The sequence below is a fragment of the Denticeps clupeoides genome, chromosome 4 (assembly GCF_900700375.1).
Source record: "Denticeps clupeoides chromosome 4, fDenClu1.1, whole genome shotgun sequence".
NCBI classification, from domain to species: domain Eukaryota; kingdom Metazoa; phylum Chordata; class Actinopteri; order Clupeiformes; family Denticipitidae; genus Denticeps; species Denticeps clupeoides.
Genome location: NC_041710.1, coordinates 34,866,823 through 34,884,329, shown reverse-complemented (window position 1 = coordinate 34,884,329; position 17,507 = coordinate 34,866,823). Strand labels below are relative to the sequence as shown.

The 17,507-nt window shown below is 40.3% G+C and overlaps 1 protein-coding gene across 3 annotated transcripts in view; it reads right to left on the bottom strand.

Moving 5' to 3' along the window:
- Positions 1 to 5,214: 5,214 nt before the first annotated feature.
- Positions 5,215 to 17,507, bottom strand: part of tsnare1 (T-SNARE Domain Containing 1) — a 155,118-nt gene continuing 142,825 nt past the window's right edge. For 2 of the 3 annotated variants that reach the window (XM_028975440.1, XM_028975444.1), the window contains one exon: positions 5,215 to 5,996. In XM_028975440.1, the coding sequence (XP_028831273.1) occupies positions 5,880 to 5,996 (117 nt within the window). In that variant the 3' untranslated portion in view covers positions 5,215 to 5,879. The remainder of the gene's footprint in view (positions 5,997 to 17,507) is intronic. The other variant, XM_028975443.1, reaches the window with a different exon arrangement.

The following is a 17,507-nucleotide window of genomic DNA, read 5'->3' as shown; positions in this document are numbered from 1 at the left end:
TCTTCACAAAATTCTACAAACACCCAATAATCACAGTGTGAAAAGATTACTTAAGGTTTTGGCAAATGTATTAAAAATAAAAAACGAGGAAGCATGGGTAAGTATTCACAGTCTTTGCCAATTGAGCTCAGGTGCCTCCTGTTTCTCCTGATCATCCTTGAGATGATTCTGAAGCTTAATTGGAGCATAAAAAGAAATTGTCTTTAGACCTCCGAGACAGGACTGTCTTGTGGCAAAAAGAGAGCTGGGAAGGTTACAGAGTATTTAGTGCTTTGAAGGTCCCAATGAGTGCAGTGGCCTCAATCATCCATAAGTGGAAGAAGTTCAGAACCACCAGGACTCTTCCTAGAGCTGGCCGGCCAACTAAGTTGCTGCAAAGAAGAATGGGTGAAACTGGATAAGAATAGGTGTGGCAACAGACTTGCGGCTGTAATTGCTGCCAAAGATGCATCGACAAAGTATTGAGCACAGGCTGTGAATATTTATCTACATGTAATTTCTCAGTCTTTTTAAAAAATAAATGTAAAAGCTTCTTTCACGTTGCGATTACAAGGTGTTGTGTGTAGAACTCTGAGGGTTGTATAAGGCTGTAACAAAATGCACTTTGAATACTTTCCGAATGCACTGTATACTGCAGTGTCAAGCAACATTACATTATTTTGTGGGATATTACAGTAGATATTGCAATTTTAGACCAACAATGTTGACCAGTAAAGTTCAGCAAAAACTGTTAACAATTATGTTTGTAATGCAAGATTATTGGATTCTGCCAATGAAATTATAGTATAGTTTGTCAAATAAAATTACCATCTTTTGAGAAATGCATTCTTCAATAATGATTCTGCCTAGTTGAAACCCTCTTCGTTCATAATTGGGAGCTAGACATCTCAAGGGTAGTGGCTGACCTGGTTCCTGAGGACCCCATTTTTGATTAACTGTATGTCTCAGTTGACCTCAGCTGGCCTACCACCACTAATACTTTGACAAGCATTGATGTCATTTTCTGGTTTACAACACCTAATGAATAAGGAAATTGAAAATGGTTGGCAGGTGAGAAATTTAAATAACTTGCATACTAGTACTGCAGAAATACACTACTTGAAATCAACCTTTCAAAAGATGTCTGTAGTCTCTGCCTTGGTGTGGCATCTACATATCTACAAAATCCTACATTAAAACACCTCCCAGTGCTTAGTTGATAGTTACTGGATGAATACAAGAATTTGCCTAATAAGTCTTGACCTTTTCTCAGTGATAATGAATCATCCCATAATTGGTAACATGAACTTCAGGCCATAATGTCAGAGTACATTGTGGAGTTCTGAGCAAAATTAAGAACTGTGTCATACCAGAACTTTCTAGACGTGGGCGCTGGTGGTACTCCACCTGTGTTGAAACACAGTTGAAATTATTGACATACTTTTTGGAACAACATCGAATACAACCTGTAAAACAGCCATAAAATCTTACTTCTTTGGTCATGTATTTAAAAAAGTGTGAATGAGTGCAACAAGTTCATGGTCTCATCCTTCTAAACTGTAACACATTAGAAACATAATAAAAATGTGAAAGTTTGCATTAAAATTGGGAATTGTAAAGCATCCCACTCAATGAATAATGTTATACAAATACTGACAATGCTTTTTGGTTACTAACCATTATAACCTTGATTAATAACTTGCTTGTAGGTGCTGGACAGAGCTACAAAAAGGCAATAAAAAAGATAAAAAAAATACAGCATGACTGTAAAGTCATGCTTTGCTGCTATAAAGACCGGCTCTTGTGACGTAGCATTACTTGTGTGTTTTAAGGGTGCTAAGGTGTTGTGATGGCCTTCCGACATCGAATCTTCACCCACAACCGTTGACACAGGAATGTCACACCTCCCCCTGCAGACATCTGTTATGCAAGGCAAAAGCAGGCTCCCGTGATGTCCATTCTTACAATGGCAACAGAAAACAACATGAGGTTGTCATGTATCTCACAAGGAAGGCAATCCCTCAAAACATCAGGACCCCTGTATAACATAAAAGATCGCAGCTCAGTGGCTTTCCAATGAGCTATTTCCAACAGGCCCCTTGGTTTACAATTAAATTCACAAGCCATGCTGGAGCGTAGAATTAGTAGTTTTCTTCAAATGGTTTCTACAGATTGGGAGGAAAGTCTTTGAAGATTTTTGCCCTTTCAGGATTTTCCGAGACAACTGAGATGCATATAATCAATTGGGAACATAGAAACCATCTTAACTACACCAGATGTTTCAGGATATGTCATTTTCTTCCTCCATACACCCACCTGAAAATACTTGTCACACCCTGAATATCCATTTTATGCCTTTGTCTGTTTAATGAAAGCTCTAGCTGGAGCATCACAAATAAAAGAAAGAGACCCGTACTTAAAATTTCCTGCCATTATGTATAATGCCATCAGAAAGTATAGTCTTAAGATCTCCTACAATTTGTTGTAGGTATTTAAAAACACCCTTTGGCTTGCTTAAACCACTAAAGATGCCAAAAACAAATGGAGACTTGGTGTAATCACATGAAAGGAATGCATGTAGAAATCACATGTAAGGAATCCCTGGGCGCCTGTCATGGCTGCCCACTGCTCACTAAGGGTGATGAGTTAAATGCAGAGGACAAATTTGTGCTGTGCATCACTTCACTTTAACTTTAACTAAGAACAGGCCAAAATTAAAATTTGGAACTCTTAAATAAGGGTAAGCCATCTATATTAAAATGACATGCCAGTCATGAAAGTATTGCTTTTACCATCCTAAAATGATAGTACTCGCCCCCTTCCAAGTCCTTCCATCTGTCGGAAGGGTAGGATGAAATGTCTTCAAGATAGACAACAATGCAGACAGTGCAACAAGTGACACAGAATAAGATGGCCAATATTTTAAACTTCTTATGAGCAAGTCCTCATTAGGCTCATCATCTTTTTCACTTTCTCTATTAGTTTCAGTTTCATCAGCCTCAGGTCCACTTTTAAAATGATAATCCAGTGGCGATTTGGAGTACAACTTTACACTTTGGCCATTGGCAATTTGTGGACTGTTTAGAGAGAACTCAGATGAAGATGTTAAGCCATCTTGCAGGCACACAAATGAGGCTGTGACAGAAGGATTTGTGTCCTCAGAAAAGTGAGGGTTTGCACTTGAATTGGAGGTGATCAAATTATACTCACTGAGGATGTCTTGCTCTGTGTCCCTAACTAATTTACAGACTTTACGCCTTTTAGCCCAATAAACAGATACTATCTCAATTAGAGTGATAGAGATCCTCTAAGTACTACAAAACAAAAGTGCAGTACTGATGTATTCGAGCTGCCTACTTTGTCTGCCCTCTGTTGTAGGAAGCAGAACAGAAAAGAAAGAGTACAAATTGCAATACAGCTACTTGAAGTAATGTCTGTATTTCAAAATTAACTGCCAATATAATATTTTAGTGTCAGATTAATCCAAATGTATTCAGACAAGGTATAACAGAAAGATGCATTTACCTAACAATTGCAGAGTCTACAGGAAAGATACTCAACACGTTTTGTCCCCAATCAATCTCACCCTGCAAAAAAAATAATATCAGTGAAGAAAGGGCCACCTTCTCATCAATTTTGCAGGCAGAAACACATTTTGTGCCCTAAAGACTGAACGTGAAACCACGTAAATGTGCAACGTTGCGGTTAAAATTCAACTGAATGTTTGATCGCGGCCGGCGTGAGAACAGACTCATAAGAACAAAGAGTTTGGCTCAAAAGCCATTTTTTATTATTTAGCCGGTAATAGCGTGTAAAACAATTTTCTCAAAATTAGCTTACTATAAGCTTAATTAAAATTGCTCACCTTCAATCAAATGCTGCATGCTGATGAAGGACCAAAATGGGCTTTAAAATATGGAATACAGTTCATCTGTATTTACACGTAATAAAAACCTGTCATGAGAAGGAGACTTGCAAGACTTGCTTCAAACCTTACAGGTTCCTCTAACACTGTGAAGGAAATTTTTGATCGAGTTTGTGTGTAGACACCCACTGACTCACCCGTCTGTCTCACAGCTATGGTCTTAGACTGAATGCAGGCCTCTGTGTTGGGGGTGAGGAGGCTTCTTCTTCAGCCACCACTTCCACCTGCCTTTCTGTTTCTGCTGTCCACCCACCTCCTCTTTACTGCTTTGCAGTGCGTTCCCATGGCCACAGCATACAAGAAGGCAGAAAAAAACCCCACAGGCAACAACTCTCATCTTGCACCTGCAGCAAGTGTGGAAAGCTAAAGAGGATGGACACTGGTCACACTTGCATCGCAGGTGTGTCGTATGTGTGGCTGTCGGCAAAGGGAATGTAGAAGGAGACATTAAGAACTTGAAGTATTTGACCTGTTTCCCTTCAGTTATAAGGCTTGCTTCTGCTGCTGTGTAGAGCCTACTGTATTCTCCAAGTCTGAGTTTATTTTTAGTCTGGTTTCAGCCTTTGGTTGTGATCCTCGCCTTGGTCTGCCTGTGTTATTCCCAGTGTTGGACACAGAGCACACATAAGCCAATTCTGGGTTTGGGCTGCTGTCAGCTTCCACGTTCTTGGCCGTAAGTTTTGATGAAGTATCATATTTGAATCGCTTGTTAGTAATGCAGAGGGCATAATGTAACTGTAACTGACATTCCAGGGCATAATGTATATTTAACGTTTACAAACATGTCTGTATTTCCACTGTGAAAATGCCTCTTTCGAACTCCCCATTGCTGTCTCTCTTGTGTGTGTGTGTTCGTGTGTGTGCAAATTCCCACCCACCTCTGCCAGTGGTTGGCTTACCATGAACCTTAGCCAATCATCATTACTTGCAATTGTCTAGCAGTAATTAGATTAGCCGTTACTGAGAAATTACTAGAAATGCCGTGTCTCCTTGTCTGCCTGTTGGCGTAGCCCCTTCAATCCTGTTCCCAAAGGCTCCTTCCTGTTTCGGTAACTGTGTTCACTATCCCTGTCGGTTCCATGTGAGTGTCTGCCTTCCCTACTTCCTGTCTCCCCAGTACCCTTTCCCAAAGTACCTTCTTTTGTTTTTGGTTTCAGCCCCAGTTCCATTTTCAATTGGTTTAAATAAAATCCCTTATCCCACATCTGCACCTGGATCCGTCCGTTCTGTCTGTGTCATGACAGGTATTAGAAGACCTGATGCTGGACACACAGATTTAAAGATGAAATCAAATCTAATAATGCCATGTATAATTTCACCATCTGATGACAAATTTATTCTAATAACATTATTTTTATCAGCATATGTGAAGGAGCCCATGCATACGGCAATACAACATTTTATTGCAACTGTTTTCTTATTTAATATATGCCACAGATGTACAAACGTCTGTAACACGCTTCAAAGTTCCAGGGCACTCTTTTTTTTGGCCAGATGCACTTTTCATGATCCTTCCACTTCACAATTATAGGGCAGTTTAGATATAATTTTAATAATTGAATTCATTCTTCTTATGTAGTCACAAATATATCAACTGGCCAACAGTTTTAATTCAAAAGAGCATAAGTCAAAGGAACAATACATGTAAGCTGTTTTTACATTGCTGCAACAGTGCACAAAACATTAAGGACAGAAAAACTGACACACAGAAGGTAAAGTTACAGTTTGGAAACTCAGCAGTTCTTGTGGATCAGGTCTTGTTTGTTGGATACAGTAGAGCAGGAAAGAGTTCAGACATAGCTCACAGGCCATGTTTGATGATGGTGGAAAGTCACACGAGTCGCTGCTTTACAAGGCAGATGAGAGACAAAGAAATCTGAGCTCAAACAACAGGTAGAAGCATGTATAGACAAAAACACCTACATACCAGTCTAAAAGCACCCCATAGAGGATGATAAAAGTACTGAAAAGAATTCTAGGGTTCGTGAAAAAGACAGAGGAGCCTCCTGAAATGTCGGTTGGCCATCAATGGTTTCTGCAGCCTTGAACTGGAACTCATGATCCATGATGTCACAGTATAACAATGTAGACCCTAAGAAAAAAAAAAGCAGGTTATATTTTTATTAGAGGTGGGCATAGATTAATTTTCTTAATCTAGATTAATATCACTGTAGTCTTGGAATTAATCTAGATTAATCTATAGCAATCTAAATCAATCTTGATTAATCTATAGCAATCTAAATTAATCTAGATTAATCTTAAAAATACATTTTCCCTGAAGCAGACCCCGCGGCTTCATAGCTGCATCCATATTTCCACGACACGTGATGTGGTAATTTCTAGACCTGTGCGATTCATGACTCACCCGGGTTAATTGCCCGGATCCTTTAAATGACTCATGAGTCACGAATCGGGGGTCTCCATTGAACCGAATCCTTCGAGTCCTAACTACACCATGTCTAAATTGTAAGCTCCAATATATTGGCTTACATGAGTCCAGTTGTAGAGGAAGTTAACCGCCAGGAGCGCTAACCCGCTCTCTGATCCGGGTGCGTACTGACTCAAGTGACTCACGCACCCGGATCAGACAGCGGGTTAGCGCTCCACTCAATTGACTCAAGTGAATCACACAACCGGATCAGTTTAGTGAGTGACTCAGAGGGAGCCGAATCCTAAAAAGGATCCGAGTATTACAGCTCTAGTAATTTCACAGTTCGAAGACTCGTTCTCGCCCCCTACAGTGCAGGTATACATCCGCTAGGTATACATCCGCTAGGTATACATCCGCTAGGTATACATCCGCTAGGTATACATCCGCTAGGTATACATCCGCTAGGTATACATCCGCTAGGTATACATCCGTGCGAGGTATACAAAATAAAAAATAGGAAATAAGAAACTAAAAGACACAAGAAAGAAGAAATATACTTATAAATCTAGTGTAACCATTTAACTCCGGCACAATAGCTTGCGTAGTATAGACCCAGCTCCCAACCCAACTTTGTGAATAGATTAAAAGGGCGATATTTTTTTTAGCGCCGATAAGAGTCTCACGTTAACGCAGCGCGTTAACGCCGATAACGGCCCACCACTAATTTTTATACAGAGAGACAGAATCTCTATCCCTAGACATAGCTAGGTGCTAGAAGTAAATCTTTCAGTTTTTCACCCAGTCCTTGCACAATTGCTTGTAATATTCCTGGTTTTTAGGAGCATAATATGTTTTATTGTTATCATAGTTGGTTCTGACCTGGTATGCAGAGAGGAATCCAAAATTTCACCAGTATTTCTGTTTCGCATGTAGGTGTGTGAGGTGCCAATCACTCTGGCTTTTATTCAAGTGTTGCCCTGAGGTTTTGCACTCAATTTGAAAATATTTGCACCTCACTTTGTTTTTGTCCAAAGAATTTGACCTCTGCGTTTCTCATTTATGCTTTATTTTGGTTTTATGGGCATCCTCAATGGAAAAATATAGTTTGTTATTAGAAGCTGAATCACAGTTTCTCTGCCAGGAAAATTACCTCCAGACCCCTGTCAGAGAAGTAAAGAAAAAACGAACAAAAATGAAAAGTCATGGACATTGTGATGACCACTGTGAGAGAGGACACGTGACATACAGACACGCAACATGTAGCATGGGTGCTTGAAATGACAAGTGAGTAAGTGAATACGTGAGTACAGTGTACAGTGCTGAGTACAGTGCATCCGGAAAGTATTCACTGCACATCACATTTGACTTTTATTTTACTGAGAAAGCACATTTACATTCACAGTCTTTGCCATGAAGCTCAACATTGAGCTCAGATGCATCCTGTTTCCCCTGATTATCCTTGAGATGTTTCCACATGAAAGTGAAGTGATTCCACATGAAAGTGAAGCACTGCACACGGTGCACACAATGACATTTGTCCTCTGCTTTGAACCCATCACCCTTGGTGAAAGTGAAATGATTGTCACTTGTGATACACAGCAGCACAGCACACGATGCACACAGTGAAATTTGTCCTCTGCATTTAGCCCATCACCCCGAGTGAGCAGTGGGCACCATGACAGGCGTCGTGTGGTGTGGGGACGGTGCTATGCTCAGTGGCACTTGTGGAAAAAAATGAGATTTGGACATGATTTGGAAAGACACACACTTGTCTATATATTGCATCTATATATATGTTTAAAAGTCGACAGTTCATGTCAGAGCACAAAATAAGCATGCCGTCAAAGGATTTGTCCATTGACCTTCAAGAAAGGATTGTCTCGAGGCATAAACCTGTGGAAGGTTACAGAAAAAATTCTGCTGCATTGAAGGTCCCAAAGAGCACAGTTAATTTGGGGCAGTGGTGGCCTGGCGGTTAAGGAAGCAGCCTCATCAGAAGGTTGCCAGTTCGAATCTCAATCCGCCAAGGTGCCACTGAGATGCCACTGAGCAAAGTACCGTTCCCACACACTGCACCCCAGGCGCCTGTCATGGCTGCCCACTGCTCACTAAGCATGATAAGTTAAAAGCAAAGGACACATTCCTTGGGTTGTGCTGTGTATCACAATGACAATCACTTCACTTCACAATGGCCTCCATCATCCATAAGCGGAAGAAGATCAAAACCCCCAGGACTGTTCCTAAAGCTGGCTGGCCACCTAAACTGTGTGATCGGGTGAGTAGGGCCTTAGTCAGCGAGGTGCTCCAGAGGTCTTCTATGGACAGAGAAGAATCTTCTAGATGGAAGAGCACCTATGCAGCAATCCACCAATCAGGCCTGTCTGGTAGAGTGGCCAGATGTGGATACTTTCTGAATTCATGTAACAGTAAGTAGCTGTAAAACACATAGAGATAACCAATCTCGCACTTCTGGGTTGTGGGTCTCGTGTGATCCAGAGTGTGCTGAATGTAGTTTCTGAATGTTGTGTCTGAATTTGAGCCATACAGGATTGTGTGTAGTTCATGGGAGTTCCCTAAGCCATTTGTCTGTACTGGGATGTTCTCATCAACCAATCTAAAGGTGTAGGACTAGTGAAGGTTGACAAGGGGGCAGCAGTTTCATGTAGCCATGACAGATCGCACCAGAGTGGAATATTGTTCATCACAAGGTTTGGTGGCTTATTTATCCATTTTCATCTGTTCCAAATAAACTCTGTTATATTTCTCCCAACCCTCAGTGTCAATCGTCTCTTCCATTCCCTGGACACAATGCTGTCACAGCAAACCTTTTAGCCACAGCTCGCACTGATGTGCCATCCTGGATGAGCTGCACTACCTGAGCCACTGTAGACTCACAGGAACTGAGAAGTGATCTGTGGTCACCACCTGCAGAACCACGCCTTTATTGGAGTCTTGCTAATTGCCTATAATTTCCAAATGTTGCCTATAATTTCCAACTGCATAACAGCATGTGAAATTAATTGTCGGTCAGTGTTCGACAGTTTGGTTTCACAAATGTGTGATTGTGTTGTTTAAGTGTTCCCTTTATTGTAAGGTTTATGACTGTTCAGGTTCAGGTTTAGGTGAAATCTGAAAAAAGCCATGCCAGTGAGATTCTGAGCTCTACCCCATTAAACTTTATGATGTGTTATGCTCGGTTGAAGCTGTTACAGAAAAATACAAGATCATTCAAGAAAATTATATATGAAAGTTTAAATGCATTAGGAAGAACTGGAAGTATACCAGAAGATATACAAGAAGAGCCAATCATATTTTGCCTGCATATAAAAGACAGAAGAATATCTCCATACTATGGTTCAGTAATATTATTGTTGTTGTACATACATCAGGGATTCTCTCATTAGAATAGTCTCTTCTTGGCAACATAGTGCACATGACTGTTTCATCTATGATTAGCTCAACGAAACATGAAGGGAAAAAATGCCGGAAGGAAACATAGAAAAAAATATAATTTTTTCAAAGCAGAGTCACTGCATTGAGAGATTATAGGTACCATGAAATTGCAGAGGCTGATGGGGTTGTGGGGGTTTAGTGGTCAGTCAGGGGGGGCTGGAGAGTGAGGGCATGTAAGTGCTCATGTAATAGCACAACTGCTGTCAATGGGACATGAAGAAGATAATAGAAAGAGATTCAGAACGAGTAACTCAATAAGTGCACCAGATGGACAGAAGCCTATAGAGCAACAACAAAAGAGTAGCTGAGAGGTTAAGACACAGTGGACAAAAATCATAGCGGATAAAAACAAATAAAAAAATAATAATCAAGTCTAAAACGGGAGTGGGAAAACTATGGCTTGCTGACCACATCCAGCCCATTGGTAATTTTAATCCTGCCCGCCATCATAATTATGACATCATAGTTAATAGTAATAACTCCATTCATTTGACCTTGTCCTGTAATGCCTGGTATTCCACTAGGTGACACATTATGTGCAGATAGAGCTGAAGGGTTTTTAGACAGGTTTGTGTGGTATTAGACAGGTTTGTGGTAAAATGGATGAAAAAAAATGGATGATAAAAAATAAATGTATTCTAGCCTCTGCCACTGCGTTTTTATTGTACTGGCAACAAAAGCAAAGTCTGGGATTGTGGAAGAAATTTGACCATATTGTAAAAAAAAAGATAAATGACTCATTCTTGACATGAATCTGCATGCATGGCTGCGTGTGCACATTTGAACATTGTGGCAGGCTTTCTCTGAACCAGGAAAACAGAAAACATTGCACTCATTCTGGCTCGAATATGAACTTTATATTTTTACAAGCTGTTAGGAGGAGTCAGCAATGCAACATGGCCACTTTTTAATTTACTGACAAACAAGTACACAGCTGTTCTCTGGCACCAGAGATGATACCTACCCAGAGATGCTACTGGCCACCTACACTTAACTGGGTTTAACCCCCTGTCATTGGGGGGGGCGGCGCATTCGCAGACATGACAGCAGGAGAGAAAGTCACAGGAGGAACGGGGCGCATGAGCAGGCATGCTATGCTTACTGCATCATGAGTTTCGAGAGGCAGAGCATCAGTGGGGAGGGGGCCCGCGAGGGTTAAGCATGAGCGCCGAGAGGCAGGGCAGCCACAGGAAGAAGAGCCGCTGGGGATTGCGGTGGAAGCACGTGGTGGATTAAAGGAGTTAATGGCTGGTTTGAAGTGGAAAGTGGTGGGTGGAAGAATAAACTTCAGGTGACGGTCAAATGTTAATCTAACATGTACACTTCAACTTTCCATGAATAAAAGGAATAACATGCAACAAGCGGAACAAATGCTCAGGATTGCATGTGGATTCTTGTTGAAGTCTCGTCTTCCCTGGTGGTTCTGGGATTCTAACTGGCAACCTTCTGCCCCAAAAATCTTGAGAATTGAACCCAGGCCGTGGCGGAGAGTGTGCCAAATCCTAACCACTAGATCACAAGGAACCTTCATTTAAGTTTAACAATATAAGAAGAAGTCTTCTTCCAATTTCTTTAACAGCACTTACCGACTGTTTACTAGGGGTGTTGTAATTAATTTTATAATCCAAGCATCGTGATGCAGACATGGATGATTCTGCATTAATGCAGTGCAAAATCGAATTGATTATATCAAAATGATGTTGCTTGGTGTGATTAAATGGGGTTTGAACCGGCAACCTTCTAATTACTAATTATAATTTCCTTACAAGCTAGGCAGCCACTGCCCATGATGAGACTAGTAGAGTGTCAGTTTTCACCAGCATCATATAATGAGCAAATTCAGATGTCATTTGCCCAGCAAATCTGTAGACATGAACTTTGCTGTTAAGTCCTTCTCTGTTGTACATTGTGTATGTGCATATTTTTAATACCCTGGCATCTTTTTGGAGCACCTGAGACATGTAATGCTTTCTCAGTAATTCCTTGAGGCAAAATTTAAAGGAAGCTGAAGGCTTGAACAAAAAGATAAATAAGGATTTTCATTCTTCACTCAATAATAGAAAAACTGTGATGCACTGTCCTTGCTTCTGCATTTATCTCTAATAGAGTCTCCAAATCCACAGGCTCTAACAATCATTTCACACAAAGGAAAATCCAAGACACCAGAAGCCTCATTTCGCCTTTTTCTTTCCGTGTTTTTTCTTTTAGTGGTTCCCTTTAAGTACTTGAAATAATATTTAGCCAAACTGCATCTAGTAAAGAAGAAAAAGAAACAGACTCATTTAAATTGTTAACACTTTGTTGCAAGGGTCAGTACAACAGTGTTCATAAAGTTCTGCTGAAAAGCTTAATGCATTCACAAATGCAACACCTAACATTTCCATGTAAAACAAAAAGCCCCCTTTTCCTGCAAATAAAAGATGTTTAACTGATTTAATCTAATATATATATATTTTGTCAGTGATTGTCATTGTGAAACTAAATGTGTCCTCTGCCTTTATCCATCAGCCTTAGTGAGTAGTGGGCAGCCATGAAACGTGCCGGGGAGCAGTGTGTGGGGATGGTGCTCAGTGGCACCTCAGTGGCACCTTGGTGGTTCGGGACTTCTAACTGGCAACCTTATGATTATGGGTCCGCTTCTTTACCCACTAGGCCACCACATTGAACCCAGGCCGCGGCGGTCGAATCCTAACTACTAGACCACAAGGAACCTTTATATAAATTTAACAATAGCAGTTTACATTATGATGAAAAATCAAGTCACTTTCCCATCTATTCTCATCTAACATGCATTAAAGTTTTTGCTTGACAAAGAAGACAATGGACAGATTCCCAGGGCACATACATAACATAACATAACATAACATAACATAACATAACATAACATAACATACCTAAAGCATGGGCAGTGTTAGAGAGGAGGAACTATCTACACACCTAGACCTTTACGGTTGTAATTATTTCTGTCATCAAGGAGATAGACTTTAATTAACTAAAAAAAACTAAATTTGTAGACATGATTCTGCAAACCTCTTCTGGCATTTCCCTCCATTCTGTACACTAATAAGACAAAAGCTACTATTAAACCAAATATGCAGATCAATATATTAATTTAATCCCTCACAGGCATGTGGTATGTAGAGCTGAAAAAATATTCCCCTTAGCGTATATATTGATTAATGTATTTTTAAGTATTTATCTAATATTATTCCAAATCAAATACCAGCAGAAAGCCACATGATCAAAAAAGTGAAGTAACTCTGAGAAAGTTCTTCCTCATAGAAAAAGAAAGAAAGTGACTAATGTCTTGAATTAAATTTGTTGTTTTTTCTCACCTAGAAGCAGAGAAATAACCCTATTAAGCCAAGTAGTCACCCTGCCATTAATCTCAATGCAGCTGACTAGTCCCTCAAAGCTAATGGCATTCAGAATTTGCATGAGGCGAGTTTACCCACAAAGCTTTGCCTAAGAGGATTTGGGCTCAGACAGCGAGCTTATTGTCACTCATGCTCATGGATGTGGATTAAGCACACTAGGCCTGAAAAACGGTTCCAACCATGAGACAGTGCTTTTGGGTGGTTTAATGCTGCATTTCTTTGCAGCACTTCTCTTAATCAACACTTCCATACTTGAAGTCAAGCAGAGTGCAATCTGTTTCCTGAAAGTTCTTTGTTATCTTTATTATTATCACCTGTTTGACAAATGAACTATGAATGTGTGCTAATGGCCATATTATAGTCTATACCAGCACAGCAGATGCTTTCATTCAACACAAACAGCAAGTGGTACCAAGTGTAATTACATTCTTAACATTCTTAATATCAGACAAGCAGAACCATCTGTAAATATTCAGATTAACGAGACATATGAAAAAATAGCTTCTGTTTTAAGACTGGCTTGTTGAACTGCTCCCCCCACAGGTCCATCCTTCAGAACATTTTTTTAGCTTTTCTGCTCTCATCTCTACCATGTCTTGTTACCCAGGCTCTTGAATCAATGTTGTCAGCTTGGCTTTTTAAAGCATTTGAATAAGCCTTTTTCTAAAGAGGCCTGTCTGTACTGTTTCACTGCAAGTAAATCAGCTTTGGTTGCTATATTTAAAATGTTGCCAGTGCATTCATTTTTTAATGTATCTGTGAAAAAAAGATTTATCTGAAATGTGGCTTCATCTATAGGCTGCAGGGAAGTGTGAGGCCAAACCACGAAGTCTAACCTCTCATCAGCAATAACGGTAATTCACAACATGATGGTGCTGTATCATAAAAGGTGCAAATAACAAATTGGATTCTTTTTGAAAGTTTGAGAATTTGAAAATAACAAACTATAAAAGTCTGCTCACTTACTTGGGGCAGTGTTGGCCAAGTGGGTTTAATTCCCGAGCCGCCAAAGTGCCACTGAGGTGCCACTGAGTAAAGTACTGTCCCCACACACTGCTCCCCGGGTGCCTTTCAGGGCTGCTCACTACTCACTAAGGTGAAGAATTAAAGGATGAGGACACATTTTATTGTGAGCACCACGGACTGTGCTTGCTGTGTATTAAAATGTATCACTTTACTTTCACTAGTGTAGTATAATACTCTGATAAATATATCTGATAAAAAAATACAATTCTCACATTGATAGTGTGCACAATATACAAAAAAACTTTTTTTCCTGAAGCCACCAATGTCCTCTATGAGATTATGTGATTATTTTCTTCAGCAGTAAATATATTTCAACATAAATTGTGCTTTTAAATAACTAACACAATTTAGACTACTTACAGAAATGTCCTATTAGCTCTCAGACAATTCTACACACTGTATGGTTTAAAATGACATATGGCATGGCGAAGGAAAAACTACAAAAAAAGCCAGAAACTTCATACCTACCTTATCATCACCCTCGTACACCACAACAGGCGGCATTACTTTCAAAACTTCAAACCGGGTCATGCACTGCGTAAGATTATAATTTTATTTTGCAACATTTATATATTGTTGCTGCAAGGCCTGCATGACTGACATCTTTCTCATCAAATCCTGCACACTGGCCATTTTACCAAATATAGGCCTTTTTAGAGTCAGGTTGGAGGTTTTGGAAGAGCTGTAAAAAAAAAAACAGCACACAATGCACACAAGCTGTGTAAATGTGTCCTCTGCTTTGCTCAGTGGCACCTCAGTGGCACCTTGCTGGATCAGGATTCGAATCGGTAAACTTCTGATTACGGGGCCGCTTCCTTAACTGCTAGGTCACCACTACACTCGCTAGGTCACCACTGCTCCAAAGACAAAAAAAGTAAATGCTTTTGTGAACATTATTTATTTGTAAGTGTACATTGTAAATGGTAGTGTCATGAAAATTGTTTTAATGCCAACAGTAGTAAGCGTGGCTCCCTACCCTGTATTTAAATGCACCATTTTTCCTTCTTGGCTGTGCAATGTTTTATGTGCAATGCTATTCAGCTGTCTGTGTGATAACTTTGATGCAAGAAAAGTGGCTTTTATTTTTTATCTCAGCTGTAACTGAGTTACCCATTTAAATGTTGGCCAAATGTCAGTTGTAATGCTTGGGATGCAAGTGGAGGGGCGAGTGGGTGGTGGTGACGGTGACATGAGTGGCGGGGGTGGCGTTGGCGTGGTTATATATGTAGCACGACTTGTCTAGCCTGGACAATCCTAAAACCCAGGCGAACGCAGTTTCCAAGTCGGTAAAATATGACATGTCTGGAGAAAAGAGGACATTTAGTCACCCTAGCTGAAGCTTTCTCAGCTCTGACTTAGTGGCTATTACAAATGTAGGATGTCTGGATGAAATATTTCGACTCAGTTAATTAAAAATATACATGTGCATTGTTTCAGTTTCAGAACGTGTGTTGATTTGATTCATAAAGCCCTGTCCTCATTCCAGACAAGAAATTAAAAACCATCATGACATTAAAACATTTCAGCCTTGTGACAGCCTAATGGAGGAGACCATGCTTTGATTAAACAGCACACTCGCCGATGCAGACTGTGGTTCAATACCTACCTCACCATGGTCTCGCGACATTGACCACTTGGAGTTTGCTGTGCCTTAGTCCCCTGCTGGTAAGTGCTGTTTTTGTACAGAATATCAGAAAGTGAACAGTGTAACTAAACCCACAATCTTGATTTTGTGAAGTTGGATCTTTTAAAAGAGTATTGGCATGTTCCAATGTCATCTTGACCTGTCAATATTTCAGCATAATTGTAGATGCATTCATGAAGTACTTATAGCACAAAAGCTATGAGGTATCTGACTGAGAGGCATATTTGAATATCTTTGTTTCTGTTCTGTTCTTCTTTGTCATGGCCTAGACCTATGGACAAGCTTTGTGTAGTATTTGTGAAATGCATTCAGCGTCACTCACATTAAACATGGCTAAACAAGTGCTTATTTGGATAGTTACTTACCTAGGCAAGCAGGTTGGCCAAGAGTAAGTGTGACCTCTTGGAGCCAATACAGCCATTTTGGACTTAGGCTTGCAGCTCAGCAACAGTTTACATGGGTTCATATTCCATACTTTTCACTGTTTTAACAACAATACTTTACACTTTCTTTGCAAGATGAAGAATTCAGAACATCATGCGGTGGTCGTTGTATCTCCAGAAATTCAACATGGATTATCAGAGCCTATTCATTTTTTTTGCAAATGATCAAGATGAGGTGTTGATTTTTTGTTGCTGATGGTGTTAATTTCATGAGCATTTAAATTGTTTTATTTTATTGGGACATTGGGTTGCTACAGACCAATCAAATTTACTTTTGATGTTTCGGCTTTGTCCAGAGAGACCCACTGATTACAGATGTGCTGGAATCCACCCACCACAAGACTCTCCTCATTGGGCACTTCAGGCCATTTGTTACTCGGATTTAAACAACTGAGGGCAGTGCCAGTGAGACCAATGTTGTGGTGCAGACCATTATTATAGCACTTTTCTATAGTTAGTAGAAGGGGTGGTGATTTGAGGAGATGATTTCTAGTGGAAAAGAGCTGATGTACAATGCACCACGCATGACCAAGCTGCGATTCGGCCAGACTTGAGGAATTAATGCTTGCGAAATACTTTTACCAATTACAGAAATGCAATTACAAGCAGCGGATCACTATAGCACATAACTTTCAAAGAACACGTATAACACTTGTTACAATTGACACAACATATGACACATACACAACATATGACACACAGTAAGTTTGTGTTTTCTGTCAATCATTTCATGAGCTCGACCCGACCCGAGTCTGCCTAAATTGATGAGTTGAGCCCGAACCGGACCAGAAGAAGTTGTCAAAATATTCAGCGGTTATGGAAGATGAGAAAAGAGATAGTTGATAGGCCCCTGATGTAACTTTGGAAGGGCCAGAGGATGCCACATCTGCACCCTACCTCTCAACTAGTGTCCCTCAGGGCTCAGTATTCGGTCCTCTCCTTTTCTCTCTCTACACGAGATCAACCCCTCTCATGGGTTATCCTACAACTGCTATGCTGATGATACACAACTCATCTTCTCTTTTCCTCCCTCAGATGTACATGACACTTCTGCCTTTTTTCTAAGGAATTGCTTCCCTTTGGCCACTCTACCACACAAGCCTTATTGGTGCATTGCTGCAGAGATGGTTGTTTTTCTAGAAAGGGATCAGGGGAAACAGCTTCATGGGAAAGGCTGTGTGTACTTATGTGCTTTATCAGTTTTTTACTTTACTTTACTTTACTTTATTTAGCAGACGCTTTTATCCAAAGCGACTTACAAGAGGAAGACACCAGCAATTCTCGTTCG